We start from the raw sequence: 22504 nt of genomic DNA, 5'->3' as shown, positions 1-22504 counted from the left end.
TTCCGACACAATGCGTTACTCAAAATGGCGTTGTAAAGCGAAACACGTTTTCCCATAGGAACACTGTTTAAATGAAAGGTTCCGTTCCTGAAGGCATTTTTAACACTAAAATACACCAAATATTTTATGCCGGCAATAAGATATGCAGTACACACATAAATTATATAGTGTATATACTGTATTATATATATAACTAGCTAAGAGACCGGGCGTTATATAGTATAATATAATATTATATAGTATAATATATATATACGCTCTTACGACGCTTTGCAATGTTGTTTATGTGAATGTGTATATATATACACACATACACAACGTTGCAAAGCGTCGTAAGAGCATTGGATAAGCCATTTTGGCGTTGTAAAGCGAAGCGTTGTAAAACGAGGACTGCCTGTATATATATATATATATATATATATATATATATATATATATTGTGACAAACGCCCCTCTTTTGTAGTGCTGGCGTCTGTCTGGGTTCTTCCCGACACAGTCTTCTAGGGTTAATTATACAACAAACAGGATCATGCAAAGTATTATGCTGCTTAACTCAGGCTTCTGCCTGCTTTATTTTCATCCAAGTAAGGTACTGCAGCTTTAACATGTGAAGGTTAGAGGTACTCAGATACTTTCATTCAGCAGTTCACATATTTCAGTGTTACCATATTTCCCACACTGTTATTTCAAGAAATAAAACCAAAATCATATAAGCAAAATCCTATCCCTTTCAGGGATCTAACTACACATCAGAATCAGTCTCTCTAACAGCTGCTGGCCAACTAAACTGGTTCCCCAGCTTAAAACAATGCTCTCTCATTTAGAGTCACAAGATACAGTACAGTCTTTTAGCAACAGCAGTAACCATTTGTTTTGTCTTATCTGTTCGTGGAGTCCAGGCAAATCCTCTGGTACTGTGATACGTGGAGGGGCCGTCAACCCCGATACTGGATGCAGGGGAGCAGCGACACCCCCAGCCCCCAGGCTCCAAGGAGAGAGAGAGAAATGCAAAACCTCTCTGCTCTAAATACCTGTGCATGTGATTAGAAGAGCAGGTGAGGGAGAACTAGAGCCATGGTAATCTGTGGTCTGGATTTTCCATCCAGCTGCCTGAGTTAATGGGAAGCTGTGGAACGGATCATTTGTAACTGTTCCTGCACTTTCTGCTCTAAAATGGGGCAGAAAGCTGCCTAACATCTTTGGACTATGTCACATATCCCCCTCCCCAGCTCACACCTACTGGGGTGAGCGGCCATGGACCTCACTGGGGTGAGCGTCCTACCTGAAATACTTGAGCTAACTCCTCAGTACAACATTAAGTATTCACATGACACGAATATGAACTTTTTCCACGGCAATTATGGACAATAGGTTTCGTCATAAGAGACTATACTTGGCAAACATATTTTTTTGTTGCTCTCTATTAGGGAACTATTTTGAAAAATAAATGTCTAGCACACATTCTTACAACCCAGGATCTGCTGAATATATTCACAAAACCAGACAATTTCTATTACCTCCCTGGGTTTTTCTACTCTAGAATATGAACCTCATTATAAATTTACCAACCGAAAAGGGCATTTTTTTATTTTTTTTTTATTTTTTTTCCCCATATTGTAAGCAACCAATATTTTTTTTCCTTATACTACAGCCTTGTAATCTTAAGGGCCATCAACCCTGTATATTAATTTGTAGTTTAGCTACATTTTCAACACAGAGAACCAATATAACATTGTAATATTGACAAAATGCTTATTTGCATAGTTAAGTGTCCGTGACATAGTCCACACGTGTAATAAAAAAAAAAAAATCGGTCAGTTCCCCCAAACATATTTTTTTTTAAATTTATTTATTTATTTATTTTTTGACTTCCAGTCTATTGCATCCTTTGACTTTATTTCATAGCCCGCTGCAACCTGCAAATGACTGGACTGTTTCTTTAGCTTCTGATGAGACCCTTGGACCGGATTCTCCTTGGCTCCACAGTGTGGTCCAGATTGGTGAGATATGGAACTATTCAGGCGCCGTGTTAACCTTCGTTGTTTTTTCTTTTCAATCTTTGATTTCCCTTTTGTGGCCATTACCAGGCCTTTGGGTTTTGGTGACCTAGTTGCCTCTGTACAAACGTAGTCCATATTAACCACGTCATCAGGATCTGTCAACAAGTTTGTGTTTTCAGGAACTGCCACCCACTTGGCTAAAACATCTTCTGTGGTGTCCTGGGTGTGTCCACTAGTTTGATAATCTTCTGGACAACGTAAATGAAATTGAGGATCTGGATTTTTGAATCCCAGATCAGGGAGAATATTCTCAGGAGGGTGCCTATCTGTTTCTGGAATAACAGCAGCACAATCAAAGTCAATTCTTTCTCCTTCCTCTTTGTCATCAGTGAGGGCATTGAGTTTACGTTCCCTGGTCTCCTTTTGTGACCGTGTCTCTTTTAGCCTTGGAATCTCTTTCTCCAACTTCATCTTTATAGCAAATCGTAATATTGCAACAGCATTGAAGATACACGTATAGGAACGTACAGCTTGCTTGGTTAGGAGGTAGGATTGATAGCCCGACTGAACCACTTTAGCCGCTTCTCCCATGTCCGTCATCTGTTTCAGAGCGAGGTTTAACTCTGTTTCATTTTCTCTATTCTTGACCTGCAGCTGCAGGTGCTCCTTCTGGGTCTTGTCCAGCTCCAGCTGCAGCCGGGCCCCCTCATTTGCCGTGTGGTCCAGCTGCTTGTAGATATCGGCCATCTCGCTTTCATAGCGCAATGTCAGGCAGACCACCTGACGGACGGAGATCTCCTCTCTCTTGGCGCACTGTATCTCGCGCTCAGCCATCTGCTTCTGCAGCTCTTCAACCTGATCGTGCCAGACCTCCCTCAGGGTCTTCACCTCTATCTGGTGCTTGCTCTGGGTTTGCATCAGCGCCTCCATTTTTTGGAGCTCTGCAGTTTGTGTCGCCTGGATCGCCGCTGATTCTGTATTCTGCAGTGCTTCCTGCATTTCTAACTTTTCCTGGATCAATTGCTTCTCCACTTTTTCTGCTTGGTGAAGCTTCTCATCACCTTCACTGATCTGGTCAGTCAAGTCTGAATTTTTCTGTGTCAGACTTACATTCTCTCTTTTTACAGTCTCTAAATTACTCAGGGTATTCTCATAGGTTTCCTTCAATGTACACAGCTCTGTGCTGCGAGCGTAGACCTCATGGCGTGAGAGTTCCAGCTCTGCTTTAAGCGCGCTAGCCTCTTGCCGAGAAAACCCCAACTCTGTGATGAAGTTTTGCACATCTTTCTGGGACATCTCATAGCATAGTTTCCAGTCAGTTCTTGTTTTCTTTGATTCGCTTGGCTCTCTGCCTATGATGGTAGCAGTAGCCTTTGTCATCTCTAGGCGTGTCGTCATTCCTGGGACGATTGCGCCAGGCCCTATGGGCTGTTGCTCATCTCGGCGCCTTTCTGACGCATGTCCTGACAGTGCAGGTTCAAGTGGCTCGTTCACTTCCCCTGTGACTTGAGGAACAGTTTTCTTTCTTTTTGCTTTATTAGCTCCAGAGATATCAGTGGTACTGGGCACACACTCACTGTTATCAGCTTCCACATCTTGCTTGCACTCACAGGGCGTTGCTTGCTTTTGCAGCTGTTTGTCTTTGAAAATTTTGGGGCACACATCTTCCATGTGACCTACTTCACGACAGGCCCCGCATACTAAATTCATCTGTGGGTACGGCTCTCCAGGGTCGTGATCATAGTATGGCCTGAAGGGACACTGTTTTGTATGGTTACGTACATTACACAACAAACATTTCACGTCGGCCATTTTAGAAACCCGGCAGGGACAATTTGCTAGCTGCAATTTCACTCACTTCAGCAACTTGCATACAGCACTTGCTAGCTGCAAATTCACTCACTTCAGCAAAAGGCATTAGCTTTACAAACAGCATTTGCTAGATGCAAATGTTTTTTTTTTTTTCAGCAAAACATTTTGGTTTTCTGTTTGGGTTCAGGGTGCTATTGCATCCACACTTCGCACATTCTCTGTGTATGCTAGAAGCACAACTGATATACACAGTGGGACAGACTTCACTCATAGCATCTGTACTTTAGTTCAGCTCGGCGGCCATTTTAAATCCCCGCATTTATTTGCAAACCCACAGACTTTTTAGTGTCTGCCCGCATTCTCTTACATATGTGACAAACGCCCCTCTTTTGTAGTGCTGGCGTCTGTCTGGGTTCTTCCCGACACAGTCTTCTAGGGTTAATTATACAACAAACAGGATCATGCAAAGTATTATGCTGCTTAACTCAGGCTTCTGCCTGCTTTATTTTCATCCAAGTAAGGTACTGCATCTTTAACATGTGAAGGTTAGAGGTACTCAGATACTTTCATTCAGCAGTTCACATATTTCAGTGTTACCATATTTCCCACACTGTTATTTCAAGAAATAAAACCAAAATCATATAAGCAAAATCCTATCCCTTTCAGGGATCTAACTACACATCAGAATCAGTCTCTCTAACAGCTGCTGGCCAACTAAACTGGTTCCCCAGCTTAAAACAATGCTCTCTCATTTAGGGTCACAAGATACAGTACAGTCTTTTAGCAACAGCAGTAACCATTTGTTTTGTCTTATCTGTTCGTGGAGTCCAGGCAAATCCTCTGGTACTGTGATACGTGGAGGGGCCGTCAACCCCGATACTGGATGCAGGGGAGCAGCGACACCCCCAGCCCCCAGGCTCCAAGGAGAGAGAGAGAAATGCAAAACCTCTCTGCTCTAAATACCTGTGCATGTGATTAGAAGAGCAGGTGAGGGAGAACTAGAGCCATGGTAATCTGTGGTCTGGATTTTCCATCCAGCTGCCTGAGTTAATGGGAAGCTGTGGAACGGATCATTTGTAACTATTCCTGCACTTTCTGCTCTAAAATGGGGCAGAAAGCTGCCTAACATCTTTGGACTATGTCACTATATATATATATATAATGGTTAAAAATGGTTATTGAGGCAAAAAGTGACACTGTGTGCTCATTTGCATGTCATTTCCCAGAATCCCTTGCTGCAGTGGAAGTGCTGTATGCTGGGTGATAATGGGGAAAGGTGGGGTTGCAGACCTGCCTAAGACATGCAGATGAGCATACAGTTGTATTTGCATATTTGCTTTCCTGTGGAGGGTTTTTGTCACTTTTTTTACTCACCATAACTTAACTCAGTATTATGGTATAGCCTATCCCATAGCCTCTTTTGCATACCCAGTTAAAATTAACCCCACACTGATGAGACCCATCAAGGTCGAAACAGCTGTCTGTGGGTGGTTTTCTGGGTATGCACCTTAACCCTGGCTGTGCTCAAAGCTGTGACCATGCAGCAAGCTTAAGCCTATAGGGAACCATGTTAAAAATGGTTATTGAGGCAAAAAGTGACACTGTGTGCTCATTTGCATGTCATTTCCCAGAATCCCTTGCTGCAGTGGAAGTGCTGTATGCTGGGTGATAATGGGGAAAGGCGGGGTTGCAGACCTGCCTAAGACATGCAGATGAGCACACAGTTACAGTTGTATTTGTATATATATATATATATATATATATATATATATACATACACACACACACACACACACACACACACACACACACTATATATTGTGAGCACAAGTCTACAACCCTGCTTTTCACCATTATCATCTAGCATACAGTGCTTCCCCTGTAGGAAGGGATTCTGGGAAATGACATGCAAATGAGCACACAGTGCCTGTCCTTTAACAGGATTGTTTATATCTGTTCCCCCCCCCCCCCCCCCCTTTGTAGTTTTCTGACTGCCAGCTCCTTATTTCAGTTGCATGCTTCTCTGCTCTGAAAACACACAGTGCCTGTGTAACTGATACATTATTGTTATGCATTCCCCTCTCCACTCAGCAGTGCTGGTTGCCCTAGCAACCTCCCAATTCTCCTAGCTGAGAATGGATCTTCCCACCTCCCCTGTCTCTGCTGACAAGTTAGTTTGGTCCTCAGACTTTTCCTGTTTCCCAGGAATCCCTCACTTCCTTTTCCTTCCCAGCAGGCTGAGTGAGTACTTCTTCTGCCATCTACTCCCTGGCAAGTCTATTCGTTTTTACCTTCCCCCCATACCACAGCACCTTCACCTAGAGAAGCACTCTCTTACCACACAGCACCATCTACAAGTGCCTTTATATGTCTGATGCTTTCTCAATAAAGTTAAGAAATATTACAGAACTTGGTGTAAAGTTCAAATGAGGACGAGTTGAGCTATCTAGCCTCATTCATATCCTACATGTGACGCTGTGGTTCCAGAATAGTGCCACCTTTTGTCTCAAGTCCATGATTACATGGAAAACCCTTAAGCCAGTGCTTGCTGTTTTAAACACAGCTTTTAAACATAGCCTGGAATGAGATGCAAATCCAATAAACCCACTCACAGACAGACTGTTTCTAACTGAGAAGCCAATATAAGCAACAACCAACCTCACACTGATGGGACCCACAAGGTTGAAACATTGTGTGTGTGATATATATATATATATATATATATATATATATATATATATATATATATATATATATATATATATATATACATATATATACATATATATATACATATATATACATATATATATATATATATATATATATATATATATATTGACAGAGTCACTGTCTCAGTAGGCTGGAATGGAGGATATGTGTACCTTCCAGCACCTGCAGCCTAATTAAGCAGGATTCCTGAAAGACTGCAGGTTAAAAAGATACAGGAAGCTGTGAGACACAGAGCCAGACCCAGGGAGGCAGTGAGAGAGACTGACTGGTTTTCCCTCAAAGAAGGAGGGAGGCAGAAGGGCTCCCCAGCTACCAAAGGCTGGTTAAAGAAGTTGGCAGATTGTGAAAGAAGCTGCTGAGAGAGCTGTGCTGAAGCAGTATGGGAGAAGCTGCTGAGAGCCATGCTGAAGCAGTGTAAGAGAAGCTGCTGAAAGAGCCGTGCTGATGCAGGGACATTGCCAGATGGACTAAGATAAACAAAATCCTTTCTATTATTTACAAAGACTGTGCTGTTACTGTATTGCCCATGCCAGGGAATGTTTTGGGCTGACAACCGGCTTTGCTGGCGACCCTGATAGTAAGGGACTGAAGAAGTCAGTAAGCTCCCTGACAGGGATAGGCATTTATTTATGTTTTCTTTTAATTTTGTTTTCTTAAAGGGACGGTGGACCTGCGAATACGTTACTTAAACCCCTATAAATAAACCCCACATAAATCGAAGTACTGTGTTTTCAGCCTTATTTGGGATCAAAGGGACCTCAACGTGATGTGGTTGTCCCATATGGTGGAGTTTAATGCGGGCAGTCCCTAAGGCACCATGCAGAGAAATGCGGGGATTTAAAATGGCCGCCCAACTGAAGTGAAAAGCAAGCAAAGTTTGTCCCAATGTGTATGACCATTTATGCTACAGCATGCACAGAGAATGTATGTAGTGTGGATGCAATAGCACCCAGAGGTCAGAAGATTGAAATGTACTGAACTCAAGCAGAAAACTAAATTTTTCTGAAGAAAGTGGAAATTACAGCTAGCAAGTGCTGAGTGTAAAGTTTGCCTCGTGGGATATGAAAGGATTGCTGTGTAAAGCTAATGCCTTTTGCTGAAGTGAGTGAAGTTGCAGCTAGCAAGAGCGGTGTATAGAGATAACGCCATAAGCAAAGTGCTGAGTGTCAGAATTTCCCTGCTGGGGTTTTAAAATGGCCGACGTGAAATGTTTGTTTTGCAATGTACGTAATCATACAAAAGAGTGTCCCTTCAGGATCTACAATGATGATAATGATGACGACGACGACTCATACCAGATAAATTTGGTATGCTGGGCCTGTCGTGGGGTAGGTCACTTGGAAGATGTGTGTCCCCAAATTTTCAAAGACAAACAGCTTGCAAAAGCAAACAAGGCCCTGTGAGTACAAGCAAGATGTGGAATCTGACACCAGTGAGTGTGTGCCCAGTAATACTGATGTCTCTGGAGTTCATAAATCAAAAAGAAAGAAGAAAAAAAAGAAAACTGTTCCTCATGTCACAGAAGAAGTGACCGAGCCACTTGAACCGGCGCTGTCAGGACATGCGTCAGAAAGGCGACGAGATGCGCTGCAGACCGGAGTGATGGGCAGAATTGTCATGGTAACGGTGGCAAAGGAAAAGGAGGAGCAAAGGGATGCTGAATCCTTGATCCAGGATAAAGAGGCTTTAATTTCTGCACTCCAAGCTGCCTGCCATGATGATTCTGAAGTCCTGTGGCCGGAATTGATGAAGGAGCGAGAAGCGAACGATGAGTTACAGAGGTGTATACTCTCAGCTTTACAAGAGTATGCGGCTTTGAAGGAAGTGTCTCTTATGGAGTGAGTTGGAGGAGGTGACGACTGGTCTGGAAAATGCCAACGCCTCAATTGCTACCATGGAGGAAAAGCAGAACAAATTGAACAAAGTGATTGCTAACCTCAAACAGAAATACGGGAAGGCTCTACAAGAGGTTCACGCTCTCAGCACAGAGGTGGAACACTCACACGAAGAGGGCTACAGTCTAAACACAGAGCTGGGTTTGTTGAAGGAAACCCATGACAATGCCCTGAGGGATTTAGAGACTATAAAGAAAGAGAATGTAAGTCTGACACAGAAAAATTCAGTCTTGACTGATCAAATCAGTAAAGGTGATGAGAAGCTTCACCAAGAAGGAAAGGTGGAGAAGCAATTGATCCAGGAAAAGTTAGAATGCAGAGAGGATGCAACGTGTCTCCCTGGAGCAGCACACACAAGCAGTGCACCTATGGCAGAGCCAGCTGCAAGAGCTATGTGCAAGTCTGCAAGCGGCCAAGGAGAAGCAACGAGTGCTAAAGAAACGGCTGAGTACCCAGTGTGTCCCCATAGAGCAGCATGAGGAGCTGAGGGCCACGCTGTATGCCTCGAGCATCGCTGGGGGTGGAGCTTAGAAGCCAGGTGACTATGAGAGGGAGCGCGAGAAGGTCCAGAGACTGGAGCAAGAGCTGGAGAAGCAGAGAGGCAACTCCATCTCCATGAGTCAGTATGCCAAGGAGAAAGAAGGCTAGAAAACCGAAGCAGCGGCGATCCTGGCGACAAACACTGCAGAGCTCCAAAAGATGAAGGCTGCACTGACGCAAACTCAGAGCAAGCACCGGGAAGAAGTGAAGGCCCTGAGAGGAGACTTGCAGGATCAAATTGAAGAGCTGCAAACGCAGGTTGCTGAGTGCTAGATACAGCTCGTCGAGAAGTGAGAGGTGTCCGTCAGATGAGGTGCCTGACATTACGCTATGAAACGGAGATGGCCGATATATACAAGCGGCTGGACCACACGGCCAATGAGGGGGCCCAGCTGGAGCTGGAGCTGGATAAGGTCCGGGAGGAGCACCAGCAGCTACAGGTCAAGAATAGAGAAAAGGTAACAGAGTTAAACCTGGCTCTGAATCAGCTGACAGATCTGGAATCGCGACTCAACTTCAAATAAACTGAACTAGCAGCCGCACTGAGTGGGAAAAGACATACGGAAGGACTGCTTCAAAACTTAAGGAAGGACCTTGAGTCTGAGTGTGCTGGCCGCAAGATGACAGAGAAGCAAAGCGCGACCTGAGGGAGGAGCTCGAGGCTCTTAAGACTGAGCAGGGCGCTATGTTGGACTCTAAGGCCGGGGCCATAGAGGGTTCAGCAGAGCGGAGGCGCGCTGACGCTGAGGCTCGCCTGCTGGAGTCAGAGCGATTCCATGGACTTGCAGACGAGCCAGCGTGTGTGAAGGGAGGCGGGGGGAGGTGGTTGGAGGCGGGGCAGTGACGTCGCTGGGCCAATCGCCCGCGACGCACTGATGTCAACGTCACGTCGCCGACATCACAGCGCTGGGACGTTGACGTGGCTTCAGGCTGATTGGATGTTTTCAGCCGACAGTGCGCTGAAAAACAGCTTGGCTGTCGGCTGGAAATTCCAAAGCCTCAGCACGCCTGCGGACGCTCGCGTGAGTCCCCTCTCAAGGCATTCTCATTGAAGATGCAGGGGCTCAGCGCGGAGCGTCCGCATGGCTCAGCGCTGCTTGTCCTTCTATGGACGCAGCCTAAGGCTGCCCAGCAGGAGGAGGTTCCTCAGCTGAAGTTGGAGAAAGCGGTTACTACCCTAAGACAGACACTTGGGTCACAGAAGCAGTCCATGGAAAAGAGGGCGGTAGAGATAAAGCAAGTGAGGCGCACCAGGAAGCGTGACTGCAATACCGTTGCAGTGTTACAGTCTACTTTCCACAAGGAACGGAATGGGAAGACCAAGGTGCGATGTAGTAGCACAGTAAGAAGCCAGTTGTACTATGGGACCCATAGTGGATTCCTTGCAAGGAAGGCAGCCGCTGGGAAGAGACAGTCAAGAATGGGACTAAAGAGTGTCCATGTTCGTAAGATGAGAAAGACCTCACAGTTTGTCCAGCAACACTCCCAACGGAGTAAGTTAAGGGGATAAGAAAGACAGGCACAAGCCTACGAGTCTGCCGACTGTAATAGAGAGGCATCATGGGGTGCACTTGGCTTTAATAAGACCCCCACCCAAATTTAAGTTCTGAAGATAAATGATGTGAAACCCAACACTAAAGGGGTATGCTGATGGGAAAAGGTCCAAAAGCCATCACCGCTGAAGCGGAGTTGCTGTCTTCACGAGAAAAGGCCAAACATGCACTGGCGAGTGAATGCCATGAGCTAACTGAGGGTCAAGGCTCTTCTACAGGGTAGGGAGACTCTGAGCACAAGAGGAAGAAGGCAGAGATAGCTGATAGACAGCAGGATGCTCGGGAACATTTGAAAAAAGGGACACAACAAAGGCGGAGCTTCAACCCTAGACTCAGGCCAGCACAAGATAAAGAGGTAGCGAAGGACCAGTCTGCAGGCCCAGAAGGCCTGGTAATTGTCCCAAAGGGAAGATTTTTCAATTGGAAGACTAGGAAACGGAAAGAGAGGACGTCTTTGTGGGTTCACGATAATTGTGCACTGGTCGCTCACCCCAGTTGGAATGAGCTGGAATGGAGGATATGTGACAGAGTCACTTTCTCAGTAGGCTCAAATGGAGGATATGTGCACCTTCAAGTACTCAGCCAGTTAACCTTCCAGCACCTACAGCCTAATTAAGCAGGATTCCTGAAAGACTGCAGGTTAAAAAGATACAGGAAGCTGTGAGACACAGAGCAAGACCCAGGAAGCCAGAGAGAGACTGACCGGTTTTCCCTCAGAGAAGGAGGGAGGCAGAAGAGGCTCCGCAGCTACCAAAGGCTGTTAAAGAAGTTGGCAGATTGTGAGAGAAGCTGCTGACAGAGCCGTGCTGAAGCAGTGTTAGAGAAGCTGCTGAGCGAGCTGTGCTGAAGCATTGTGAAAGAAGCTGCTGAGAGAGCCGTGCTGAAGCAGGGACATTGCCAGATGGACTAAGATAAGCAAAACCCTTTCTATTATTTACAAAGACTGTGATGTTACTGTATTGCCCATGCCAGGGCATGTTTTGGGCTGACAGCCGGCTTAGCTGGCGGCCCTGATAGTAAAGGACTGAAGAAGTCAGTAAGCTCCCTGACAGGTATAGGCGTTTATTTATGTTTTATTTTAATTTGGCTTAAAGGGACGGTGGACCTGCGAATACATTACTTAAACCCCTATAAATAAACCCCACGTAAATAGAAGTACTGTGTTTCCGGCCTTATTTGGGATCAAAGGGACCTCAACGTGATGTGGTTGTCACTATATATTTATATATATATAGATACATTCCACAGATATAACACAGAGAATAGTGCTTTTGATTCAGTATCCGCTATTCCGCTATTAACTATTCCGCTGGAAATTATCTGGGTCGGGAAGCAGTGATCCCATCATAAAAGTACGTGCTTATAAGGGTGTGAGCAGGTGAGAAACTGCAGTTGATTGAGGAACACATTAATGAGCGTGAGGGATCAAACCCCCCTATTTAATATAGTGAGAAGTGGGGACAGGTGAGGGGAAGTTACTGAGTGTTTCCCCAGGCACTCCTTTATATAAGAATGTCCTGCCAGGTACAAATGAGCTGAATGTGAGAAACGGGAGGTGATCGAGGAACAAATTAATGAGGCAGTGAGGGATCAAACCCCCCTATTTATTATGGTGGGGTAAGGTGAGGGAAGTTACTGCACTGGTTCCTCTGCATTACCCACTTCTCACCGTATGAAATAGGAAAGTGAGACTGTGTCAGTATGGAGCAGAACTGATGGACCTGAGAGAGTATCGGGAGCATTTATCAAAGTCGCACTCATTTACTGTATCTGCTTTTTATTCATACTATGGAACTGTACAGTATTTTCAATACGTTTAGTCCACTTGTGAGAGAATCCTGTTCCTTGCGTACATCTCGCAATTCTGCTCTCGGAGCCTCCATCGCTTCCTGACGCTGGCTCTATGTGCATGAACGCATACCTCATTACGTTTAGGAACTCTGCCTTCGTTATCTCTATGGCCTCTACAAATCGCATGCGCGAACTTCCCGGCTGGCCACCGCACTGAAATTCTTACTGCGCATGCATGCGCAATCTAAGATGGCGGCACCCTGCTCCGGGAGCTGCCGGGAGTACCTGGCTCACAATCGCCGCACACATCAACCGCCGCACAGCTCCCCCAGCAACCACCCACACCTGCGGCCCGCCGACGGGTCCGCCATGGGGCTCAGCGGCACTCGCGATCGCCAGCAAGGTGAGGGGGGGGGCGACAAGCAGAGGGGGACCTGGCTACATCTTCATACTGTGGAACTGTACAGTATGTTACTATGTTACACTATGAGAACTTTACTGGTCTTTTGGCTGCTAATCTCCGACTCTCTTTATACTTTTCTAGATGGTTATGTTGTGACACAATCCTGAGCCATTAAAGTTTTGCAGTGTTTGAAATGAAGTTCCTGTTTGCGAATGGACCATATGTGTTTTTTGGTGCCCCTGTCTTCTCCGACTCCTTTGGGGTTAATGATTTAGGTGTGAAAGAGCTGATACTAAATGCTGTATATTTGTCAAAAAAAAACTGATCATTACAATTCTGTTTTATATACAGGCACATTCTAAAATCCAACACATATAGATTAAGTAACCTCCGGTCAGCACCTCCAGAGCAGCACTGCCCACTACCAGCACCTCCAGAGGACCACTGCCCACTGCCAGCACCTCCAGAGGACAACTGCCCACTGCCAGCACCTCCAGAGCAGCACTGCCCACTGCCAGCACCTCCAGAGCAGCACTGCCCACTGCCAGCACCTCCCAGAGCAGCACTGCCCACTGCCAGCACCTCCAGAGCAGCACTGCTCACTGCCAGCACCTCCAGAGCAGCGCTGCCCACTGCCAGCACCTCCCAGAGCAGCGCTGCCCACTCCCAGCATGGATCCACGCTTGTTAAGTGAGTAGAGGAGATACTTTAGTGTCTTTGGAATATGCAAGGGGGGAAATCTGATTATTTGGCAGTTATGTGCGTCAAACACCCAAACTAATCTTATTTTCTTATAGAACCATCAGCAGGTAAGAAGATAATATATCTTCACCTGTGTCATGATCTGCCAGAAGGGCTAGTAATAATTTTTTTTACAAGAGGTATTATATTATACCAATATCAGAGGAGGTGAAATCACAAGAAGCGCCCCCACTCCCAGCTTTACATGATGGGTTTTCCTTTTCTTATTGCCAGGTTTCCCAGTGGTTGTACCGGAGAGGTTAGAGATTAAGTCAGAGAAAGAAGAGCCGAACACTGAGGAACATCTGATCCCAATAAAGGAAGAAATAGATGCATTTCCTGTTTGTGGTAAGTACCCTTACATCCTCACTTGTCTTTATTCAGTATGTTTAAAAATGGACTGAAATGTGTACAATATTTTGGGAAATAATATTAAAGCATGCATACAATTATAAGATACCTGTCCTAATGAAAGAAATGATTTATCTAAGGTTATATTGAGGATATTATTGTTATTGAGGTTTGAACATTGGTAGCTCCAAAATGTTTTTAGCACTTGGGGGTAAAAACTTCTTCAGCACTCAAAGGGTTAATAACAAAGTAAAATCAATAACTTCACCCCTCCCCCATAGGAATCAGTATAGAGTATTTCTGTATACTGATATCACAAGAAGCGCCCCCACTCCCACTTTACATGATGGATTTCCCTTTTCTTATTGCCAGGTTTCCCAGTGATTGTGCTGGAGAGTTTAGAGATTAAGTCAGAGAAGGAAGAACCGAACATTGAGGAACATCTGACCCCAATAAAGAGTGAAACTGTTCCATTTCCTGTCTCTGGTGAGTACCTTTTCCCCTTTGTCTGCACAAAGGGGTGTTATCTTGTTACAAGGAGCATGATCACAATTAGTGAATATTCATGGTTCGATGACGCGCGGCACGCCGAGGGAGTGCGGCTAGCATGCCGGGGCATCCCCCGGCTTGCGGAGCTAGCCGCACTCAAATAAATCTGGTCGCCTCTGTATGGGCGTCTGACCATCAATAGATGCGGTAAAACGCATTTGGGAAAACAAATTCAAGGAACCCTTCCCTAACTAACCTGGTTCCCCAGCTTAACAATACCCTCTCATTAAGGGTCACTAGATACACAATAATATCCAGTCTTTAGACATAGCTTAACTGATAGATGGGGGACAGTGTCCCAAGAGTCCAGGCAATTCTTCCGGACAGTGAAAGTGATGTATACTATATGTCTACAGTACCCTAAACCACTGACAACCACATAAGATTTACCTATTAAGGCTAGTGGAAGTCTATCAAGAGTGGTTATGAAAGGACATGATATGTGACATTATTGATTTTGGCTGATGTGGATTATGGAGGTCTAGGCTTCTTTGGGAAGGAGAACAAGATTCTAAAGGATACAAAGTGTATGTTTAACACGTGGACATTCCCTGTGAGCATTGCTAGGGGAGTATTTCACCCCTTACTCTTCGGCTCTTCATTATCTATTTCTCTTCGCACTTTTCTTTTAGATTCCATCACATTTTTATTGACTCATAATTATTTTAATTTGAGTCACAGTTTCTTGCAGACACGGGGTACGGCTATGGGTACCTCCTTTGCCCCGTCGTATGCTAATCTTTTTATGGGTCTCTGGGAATCCACATTTATTTTTGGTGATTCTAATCCTTTTCGGCATCATACTATTTTTTTACAAGCGTTCTATTGATGACCTGATTATGATTTGGGAAGGGGATTCACATTCACTGCACACTTTCATTAATACACTTAATTCCAATATGTTGAATCTTAACTTTACTTATGAACCCCATATTAATCACATTAATTATTTAGCTATCACTTTATTTATTGGCATTACAGGAGAAATACAGACTGACATTTATAGGAAACAAAATTCCAGAAATACTTTTCTTAAAGCGGATAGCAATCACCCCAGGTCACTCATCCGTGGTATACCCAAGGGCCAATTCATCCGCCTAAGGCGGCTTTGCTGTAACGAGGATTCTTTTCATCAACAGGCCACCGAATTGGCAAACAGATTTTCTGTCAGGGGCTACAGAACAGGGGATTCAGAGGAGGCTCACATGAATGCCAAACTCTGTACTCATGCTGAGTTACTGTCTTATGGTTAAACTGGTTCTAGGCAGGGGGTTTAAATCAAGGAGAGACCAGGGCACTCCCGAAGGGTCCAATCCGCTGTTTATTACACGGCATAGATCAAATCCGCTCAATCATCCAGAAACATTGGGAAGTGCTCACCTTGGAGGAAGACCTTAGAGCCAATTGAACCAGGACCAAAATTTGCATTTAGAAAGGCTAAATCCTTGGCAAACTATCTTTCGCCTAGTTTATTTACCTCCAGGTCAGACAGTGTTCATGAATCAAATTTAATACACGTTTTTTTTTTTTTTTTCAAATGTGGTTAATCTGTATCTGTTGCTATGCCAATCCTATCAAATCTATTGATATTGTACACAGTAAGAAAACACACACAATTCCAGTTTTTATTCATTGTAATATTGTGATTTATTACTTAACCTGCGGTTGTGGTCGAGGATTCGTTGGGCGGACAATCGGACCAGTGAAGGTCAGAATTATGGAGCACATTCGTTCTATTAAAAAAACTAGATCAGATGCTCCCAGTTTCCAAACATTTTACAAATTGTACATTGGGAAACTTGTCCACCTTTCATTTTTCAGCGATTGAATCTATACCTGTTCCTACACGAGGGGATTGAATCTATACCTGTTTCTGCACGAGGGGATTGAATCTATACCTGTCCCTACACAAGGGGATTGAATTTATACATGTTCCTACACGAGGGGATTGAATCTATACCTGTCACTACATGAGGGGATTGAATCTATACCTGTCACTGCATGAGGGGGTGATAGAATTAGACAGCTTAATCAGCGTGAGATGTTTTGGATCCACTCACTTATAATACTCTATCCCCTTTTGGGATTAATACAGAATGGGACCTAAAACATTTTCTCTAAACTATATTATTCCTTTGCCCATTCTCAGGTTTATAATATTGTGTGTGTTTCATATACATTTGTTTCTATCATTGAGATACATATGTGTCTCTAGTCACATTTGATGAGTAGTATTGTATCCTTAATATGGCAATTTTCTCAGTGTGGTTTATTTATTTACATCTTATTCATTATGTACAGTTAGGTCCGAAAATAATTGGACACTGACACAATTTTCATAATTTTTGCTCTGTACGCCACCACAATGGATTTTAAAATGAAACAACTGAGATGCAATAGAAGTGCAGACTTTCAACTTTAATTCAAGGGGTTGAGCAAAAATATTGTATGAAACGTTTAGGATTTGCAACCATTTTCATACACAGTCCCTTTATTTCAGGGGCTCAAATGTAATTGGACAAATTAACACAATCATTAATAAAATGTTAATTTTTAATACTTTGTTGAGAATCTTTTGCATGCAATGACTGTTTGAAGTCTGGAACGCATAGACATCACTGAACGCTTGGTTTCCTCCTTTGAGATGCTTTGCCAGGCCTTTACTGCAGCTGTCTTCAGTTGTTGTTTGTTCGTGGGTCTTTCTGCCTTAAGTTTTGTCTTCAGCAAGTGAAATGCATGCTCGATCGGGTTGAGATCAGGTTATTGACTCGGTCATTGCAGAATATTCCACTTCTTTGCCTTAAAAAACTCCTGGGTTGCTTTCGCAGTATGTTTTGGGTCATTGTCCATCTGTAAAATGAAGCACCGTCCAATCAACTTCGCAAAATTTGGCTGAATCTGATCTGACAATATATCCCTATACACTTCAGAATTCATCTGGCTGCTTCTGTCTTCTGTCACATCATCAATAAACACTAGTGACCCAGTGCCATTGTATGCCATGCATGCCCATGCCATCACACTGCCCCCACCGTGTTTTACAGATGATGTGGTATGCTTCGGATCATGAGCCATTCCAAGCCTTCTCCATACTTTTTTCTTCTCATCATTCTGGTACAGGTTGATCTTAGTTTCATCTGTCCAAAGAATGCTGTTCCAGAACTGGGCTGGCTTTTTGAGATATTTTTTGGCAAAGTCTAATCTGGCCTTTCTATTCTTGAGACTTATGAATGGTTTGCACCTTGTGGTGAACCCTCTGTATTTGATCTCGTGAAGTCTTCTCTTTATGGTAGACTTGGATAATGATATGCCTAGCTCCTGGAGAGTGTTCTTCACTTGGCTGGATGTTGTGAAGGGGTTTTTCTTTACCATGGAAAGGATCCTACGATCATCCCCCACTGTTGTCTTTTGTGGACGTCCAGGCCTTTTTGTATTGTAGATCTCACCAGTGTGTTCTTTTTTTTCTCAGAATGTACCAAACTGTTGATTTGGCCACTCCGAATATTCCTGCTATCTCTCTGATGGATTTTCTTTTCTTTTTTTTGCAGCCTAAGGATGCCCTGTTTCACTTGCATTGAGAGCTCCTTTGACCGCATGTTGTGGGTTCACAGCAACAGCTTCCAAATACGAATGCCACACCTGGAATCAACTCCAGACCTTTTACCTGCTTAATTGATGATGAAATAACGAAGGAATAGCCCACACCTGTCCATGAAACAGCTTTTGAGTCAATTGTCCAATTACTTTTGGTCCCTTGAAAAAGAGGTGCCTACATATTAAAGAGATGTAATTCCTAAACCCTTCCTCCAATTTGGATGTGAATAACCTCAAATTAAAGCTCATAAACTGCACTTTAAGCCCATATTCATTATTTAACTGTAACTTGAATTTATTTTCGTACACAGCCGAAATAATAAAAACTTGTATCAGTGTCCAATTATTTCCGGACCTAACTGTATATTCCCTTTATCAAGATTCAAATTGTTCTTTGCCTTGGTAGTTGAATTTACATTTATTATATGTTTATTATTACATGATTATATTATTTGGTGTTACAGTTAATTTAAATAATTTTATTCTCTCCACATCTTATCCATTTTTAAATTTGATGCTTTTTCATTTAATTGTTTTTGTCCTTATGAGTCTATTTAAGTTTATTGTTATTGTATTCTTTATTGTGTCCTTTTTGCTGGATTTCTCCCCCACAGTTATACTGCCTTCTTTCCATGGTTACATTTTCCCCGGACTGTTTTGTTCCCATGGGACTTTTTTACCTAGGATACAGGTAGGCAGTGTTTCCGGCGGGGAGTGCCTATAACGTGACACTCTCTAAACTCAGGAAACCACTCTTTGATAAAGCACCCATGGCGGGCCTTATATAAATAAAGACATACATACATGGGCATCTACAGTATCTTTACACTATAGGTTGCTGTCTGGTTTAGTTGATATTATTAACGCACTAATATGATAGACCAGGAGTTCCTTAACTTTACTTCTCATGGACATTTTCAATGTTAATTATTTGGAGGATGTACATGTACCCTTAAATAATGAATACAGTAATAAATACAAGTTATATATGTATCAATGATTTCACTGTGAGAGCTGCTACAAATAAATTTCAGGCCTTCGGGAACCACCACAGTCATTAGGGGTCACTGGATGTCCATGTGCCAAAATGTGCCACAATTTTAAAACCCTGGGTGAAGAGAATATTTTGTTAATTATCGGTGAAATAGATTCTTCAGTGTTTTGGATATGTACTTTGCTTTCAGTAATTTGATTTACAGATTGAAAACATTTGTTCTGTCTTTTTTTGTTTACTTCTGTTAGAGATCGGCCTGAATGAGGAACAGAACTTGAGCTCTGATACATCCAGAAGCTGGCTGACTCCTCGCAGCCCAGAAGTGCCAAAAAACAATGATTCCTGCCACATTTTAGACATGTGCAAGGAACCAGTGCCACATGATGGTGAATTTACAGAGCTTGTACAGCACACATCACAGACGGACTCTAAATATGGGTCCAGCAAAAGGTATGCGAGAGATTTAAGAAGAAGCCGTAGTGCTCAGCCTTTTCTCTGTTGTCAGTGTGGCAAAAGCTTCTCACTGGACAGGGACCTGCTCACACACCTTTGTGTCCCCACTATGGAGCAAGCCTTTACATGTACAGATGGTGGGAGCAGTTTCTCACTGAAGAGGAATCTTCTTCCACACCAGATGATTCAGACAGCATTGACTCCTTTTACTTGTGCAGTGTGTGGGAAACAGTTAAGTACCAAGGGGACCCTACGCAATCATCAGAGGGTTCATACAGGGGAGAAACCATTCACATGTTCAGAGTGTGGGAAACAATTCAGTATTAAGAGCAACCTCCTCATACACCAGATGACTCATACAGGAGAAAAACCATTCACATGTACAGAGTGTGGGAAACAATTCAGTACTAAGAGAAACCTCCTCATACACCAGATGACTCATACAGGAGAAAAACCATTCACATGTACAGAGTGTAGTAAAAGCTTTTCTACAAAGGCGAAGCTCCTCATCCATGAGCGGATTCATACAGGGGAGAAACCATTCACATGTACAGAGTGTGGGAAACAATTCACATTTAAGAGCTGTCTCCTCATACACCAGATGACGCATACAGGGGAGAAACCATTCACATGTACAGAGTGTGGGAAACAATTTAGTATTAAGAAAAGCCTCCTCAGTCACCAGATGACTCATACAGGAGAGAAACCATTCACATGTACAAAGTGTAGTAAAAGCTTTTCTACAAAGGCGGGACTCCTCATGCATGTGCGGATTCATACAGGGGAGAAACCATTCACATGTACAGAGTGTGGGAAACAATTCAGTATTAAGAGAAACCTCCTCAGACACCAGATGATTCATACAGGAGAGAAACCATTCACATGTACAGAGTGTGGGAAACAATTCAGTATTAAGAAAAGCCTCCTCAGTCACCAGATGACTCATACTGGAGAGAAACCATTCACATGTACAAAGTGTAGTAAAAGCTTTTCTACAAAGGCGGGACTCCTCAACCATGTGCGGATTCATACAGAGGAGAAACCATTCACATGTACAGAGTGTGGGAAACAATTCAGTATTAAGAGAAACCTCCTCAGACACCAGATGACTCATACAGGAGGCAAACCATTCACATGTACAGAGTGTGGGAAACAATTCAGTACTAAGGGAAACCTCCTCAGACACCAGATGATTCATACAGGGGAGAAACCATTCACATGTACAGAGTGTGGGAAGCAATTCACAGTTAAGAGCAGTCTCCTCATACACCAGATGACTCATACAGGAGAGAAATGATTCACATCTACAGAGTGGGAAACCATTCTGTATTAACCCTTTCCGGTCCAATGTCGGAATACAGTATATCCGACAAAATATTTTGCCACTTGCGGTCCAATCTCGGATCGGGAGGAAGATGTGGAGCGAGACGCCGGCTGCAGCACAAGTCCCTTGCATTCCCCTTCTCTCAGCAGCCGCACTGATCCCTCCTCCTCCCCTCCCTCCCCCAGCCATGCACCGATCACCCCGCCCCCCAGCCCTGCACCAATCACTCCCCCCAGCCCTGCACCAATCCCCACAGGCAGACAAAGCAGCTGACATCGGAGGTATGAGGGGAGCTGTGTGTGTGCGTGTGTGGGGTGTGCGTGTGTGTGTGTGCTGTGAGTCCCCTGCATTCCCCTTCTCCCAGCACTGACATTGGAGGTGGGGGGGAGGGGGCTGGCTGTGTGTGTGCTGTGACTCCCCTTCTCCCAGCAGCTGCACTGATTCCTCTCCTCCCTCCCCCCCCCCCGCCCCAACCCTGCACCGAACCACACAGGCAGACAAAGCCGCTGACATCTGGGTAGGGGGGCTGTGTGTGTGGTGTGTGTGTGTGCTGTGAGTCCCCTGCATTCCCCTTCTCCCAGCAGCCGCACTGATCCCTCCTCCACCCCCCAGCCCTGCACCCAGCCCCAGCAGACAAAACAGCTGATATCGGAGGTATGCAGAAAGATTGCGCGCGCGCAAAGATAAGAGCTTTAGAGCAGTAAGAGTGCGCACGCGCAGTCAGAGCACGCGCACAGTAAGAGTGCGCAGTGAGAGCGAGCGCGCGCAGTGAGAGCGCACGCAGTGTGAGAGTGTGCGCGAGCAGTAAAAGAAAAAAAGCTGTATGTGGGTTTTTTCTGGAAAATAAATTAGATTTGCTGGCGCACTTTGTGAAAATTAATTGGACCGCACAGGGTTAAGAACAACCTCCTCTTACACCAGAGGATACATACAGGGGAGAAACCATTCACATGTACAGAGTGTGGGCAAAGCTTTTCTCAAATGAGCCACCTCCTCACCCACCACAGAATTCATACACGGGAGAAACCATTTCCATGTACATAGTGGGGGGAAAGCTTTTCACAGAAGTTCAGCCTCCTTAAACACATGAGGATTCATACATGAGATAAAATATGTGATTGTTCAAAGTAGGGTTGGGCAATATACCAGTAGCATAGTAATAATGCAGTAATAAAAATGGACGGTAACGCAATACTTGCCATTACGTCTTACCATGGCATTCCTATCAGCAGCTGCAGAGTGGGGGTGGGTCTGGCAGAGAGGCGTGGGGGTGGGTCTGGCAGAGAGGCGTGGGGGTGGGGACTGTGTCAGAGAGAGGACTGAATGTGGGTCTGGTAGAGACAGTGGAGAAGGAGCAAGTCTGGGAGCTCCTTGACTTTCACATGCAGCTATAAGGAATCCTCCTGCTGGTAATCTCACCCCTCCATATTAACCACTTCCCCTCTGCCATGCCTCTCACCCCTTCCCTTCCACCATGACTCAACCCCTTTCTCTCCTCCCCCGTATTTCTCTCGGCTCTCACCCGTGCCTCTTGACCCCCTCCTTCCCCATGCCCATTAACCCTCTCCTCCCCATGCCCTATTAATGTGTACAGGAGAAGGGGGGTCGAGGGGGTATTTATAAACTTTCTTACCGTGCACCCCAAAACTGGAACAACCTACCGGAGACTCGTGTTAAAGCTGTAAAAATGTTACAACAAAAAATGTAGTTATCAAATGCGTTTATTCAGTGTACACAGGAGAAAGCTTCTATAGAAAAGCTCTCAACAGTT

The 22504-nt window shown here is 44.4% G+C and overlaps 1 protein-coding gene across 3 annotated transcripts in view; it reads left to right on the top strand.

Moving 5' to 3' along the window:
* The window catches only part of LOC142488445 (uncharacterized), a 507675-nt gene extending 485645 nt beyond the window's left edge, over window positions 1-22030 (top strand). For all 3 annotated transcript variants that reach the window (XM_075588965.1, XM_075588966.1, XM_075588963.1), the window contains exons 2-5: window positions 13079-13417; window positions 13703-13816; window positions 14192-14305; window positions 19205-22030. In XM_075588965.1, the coding sequence (XP_075445080.1) occupies window positions 13399-13417; window positions 13703-13816; window positions 14192-14305; window positions 19205-20706 (1749 nt within the window). In that variant the 5' untranslated portion in view covers window positions 13079-13398 and the 3' untranslated portion in view covers window positions 20707-22030. The remainder of the gene's footprint in view (window positions 1-13078; window positions 13418-13702; window positions 13817-14191; window positions 14306-19204) is intronic.
* The last annotated feature ends 474 nt before the right edge of the window (window positions 22031-22504 follow it).

Source organism: Ascaphus truei, chromosome 2, assembly GCF_040206685.1.
Source record: "Ascaphus truei isolate aAscTru1 chromosome 2, aAscTru1.hap1, whole genome shotgun sequence".
NCBI classification, from domain to species: Eukaryota; Metazoa; Chordata; class Amphibia; order Anura; family Ascaphidae; genus Ascaphus; species Ascaphus truei.
Note: the sequence above shows the minus strand (reverse complement) of the source record. Positions and strands in the feature narration are given on the sequence as shown.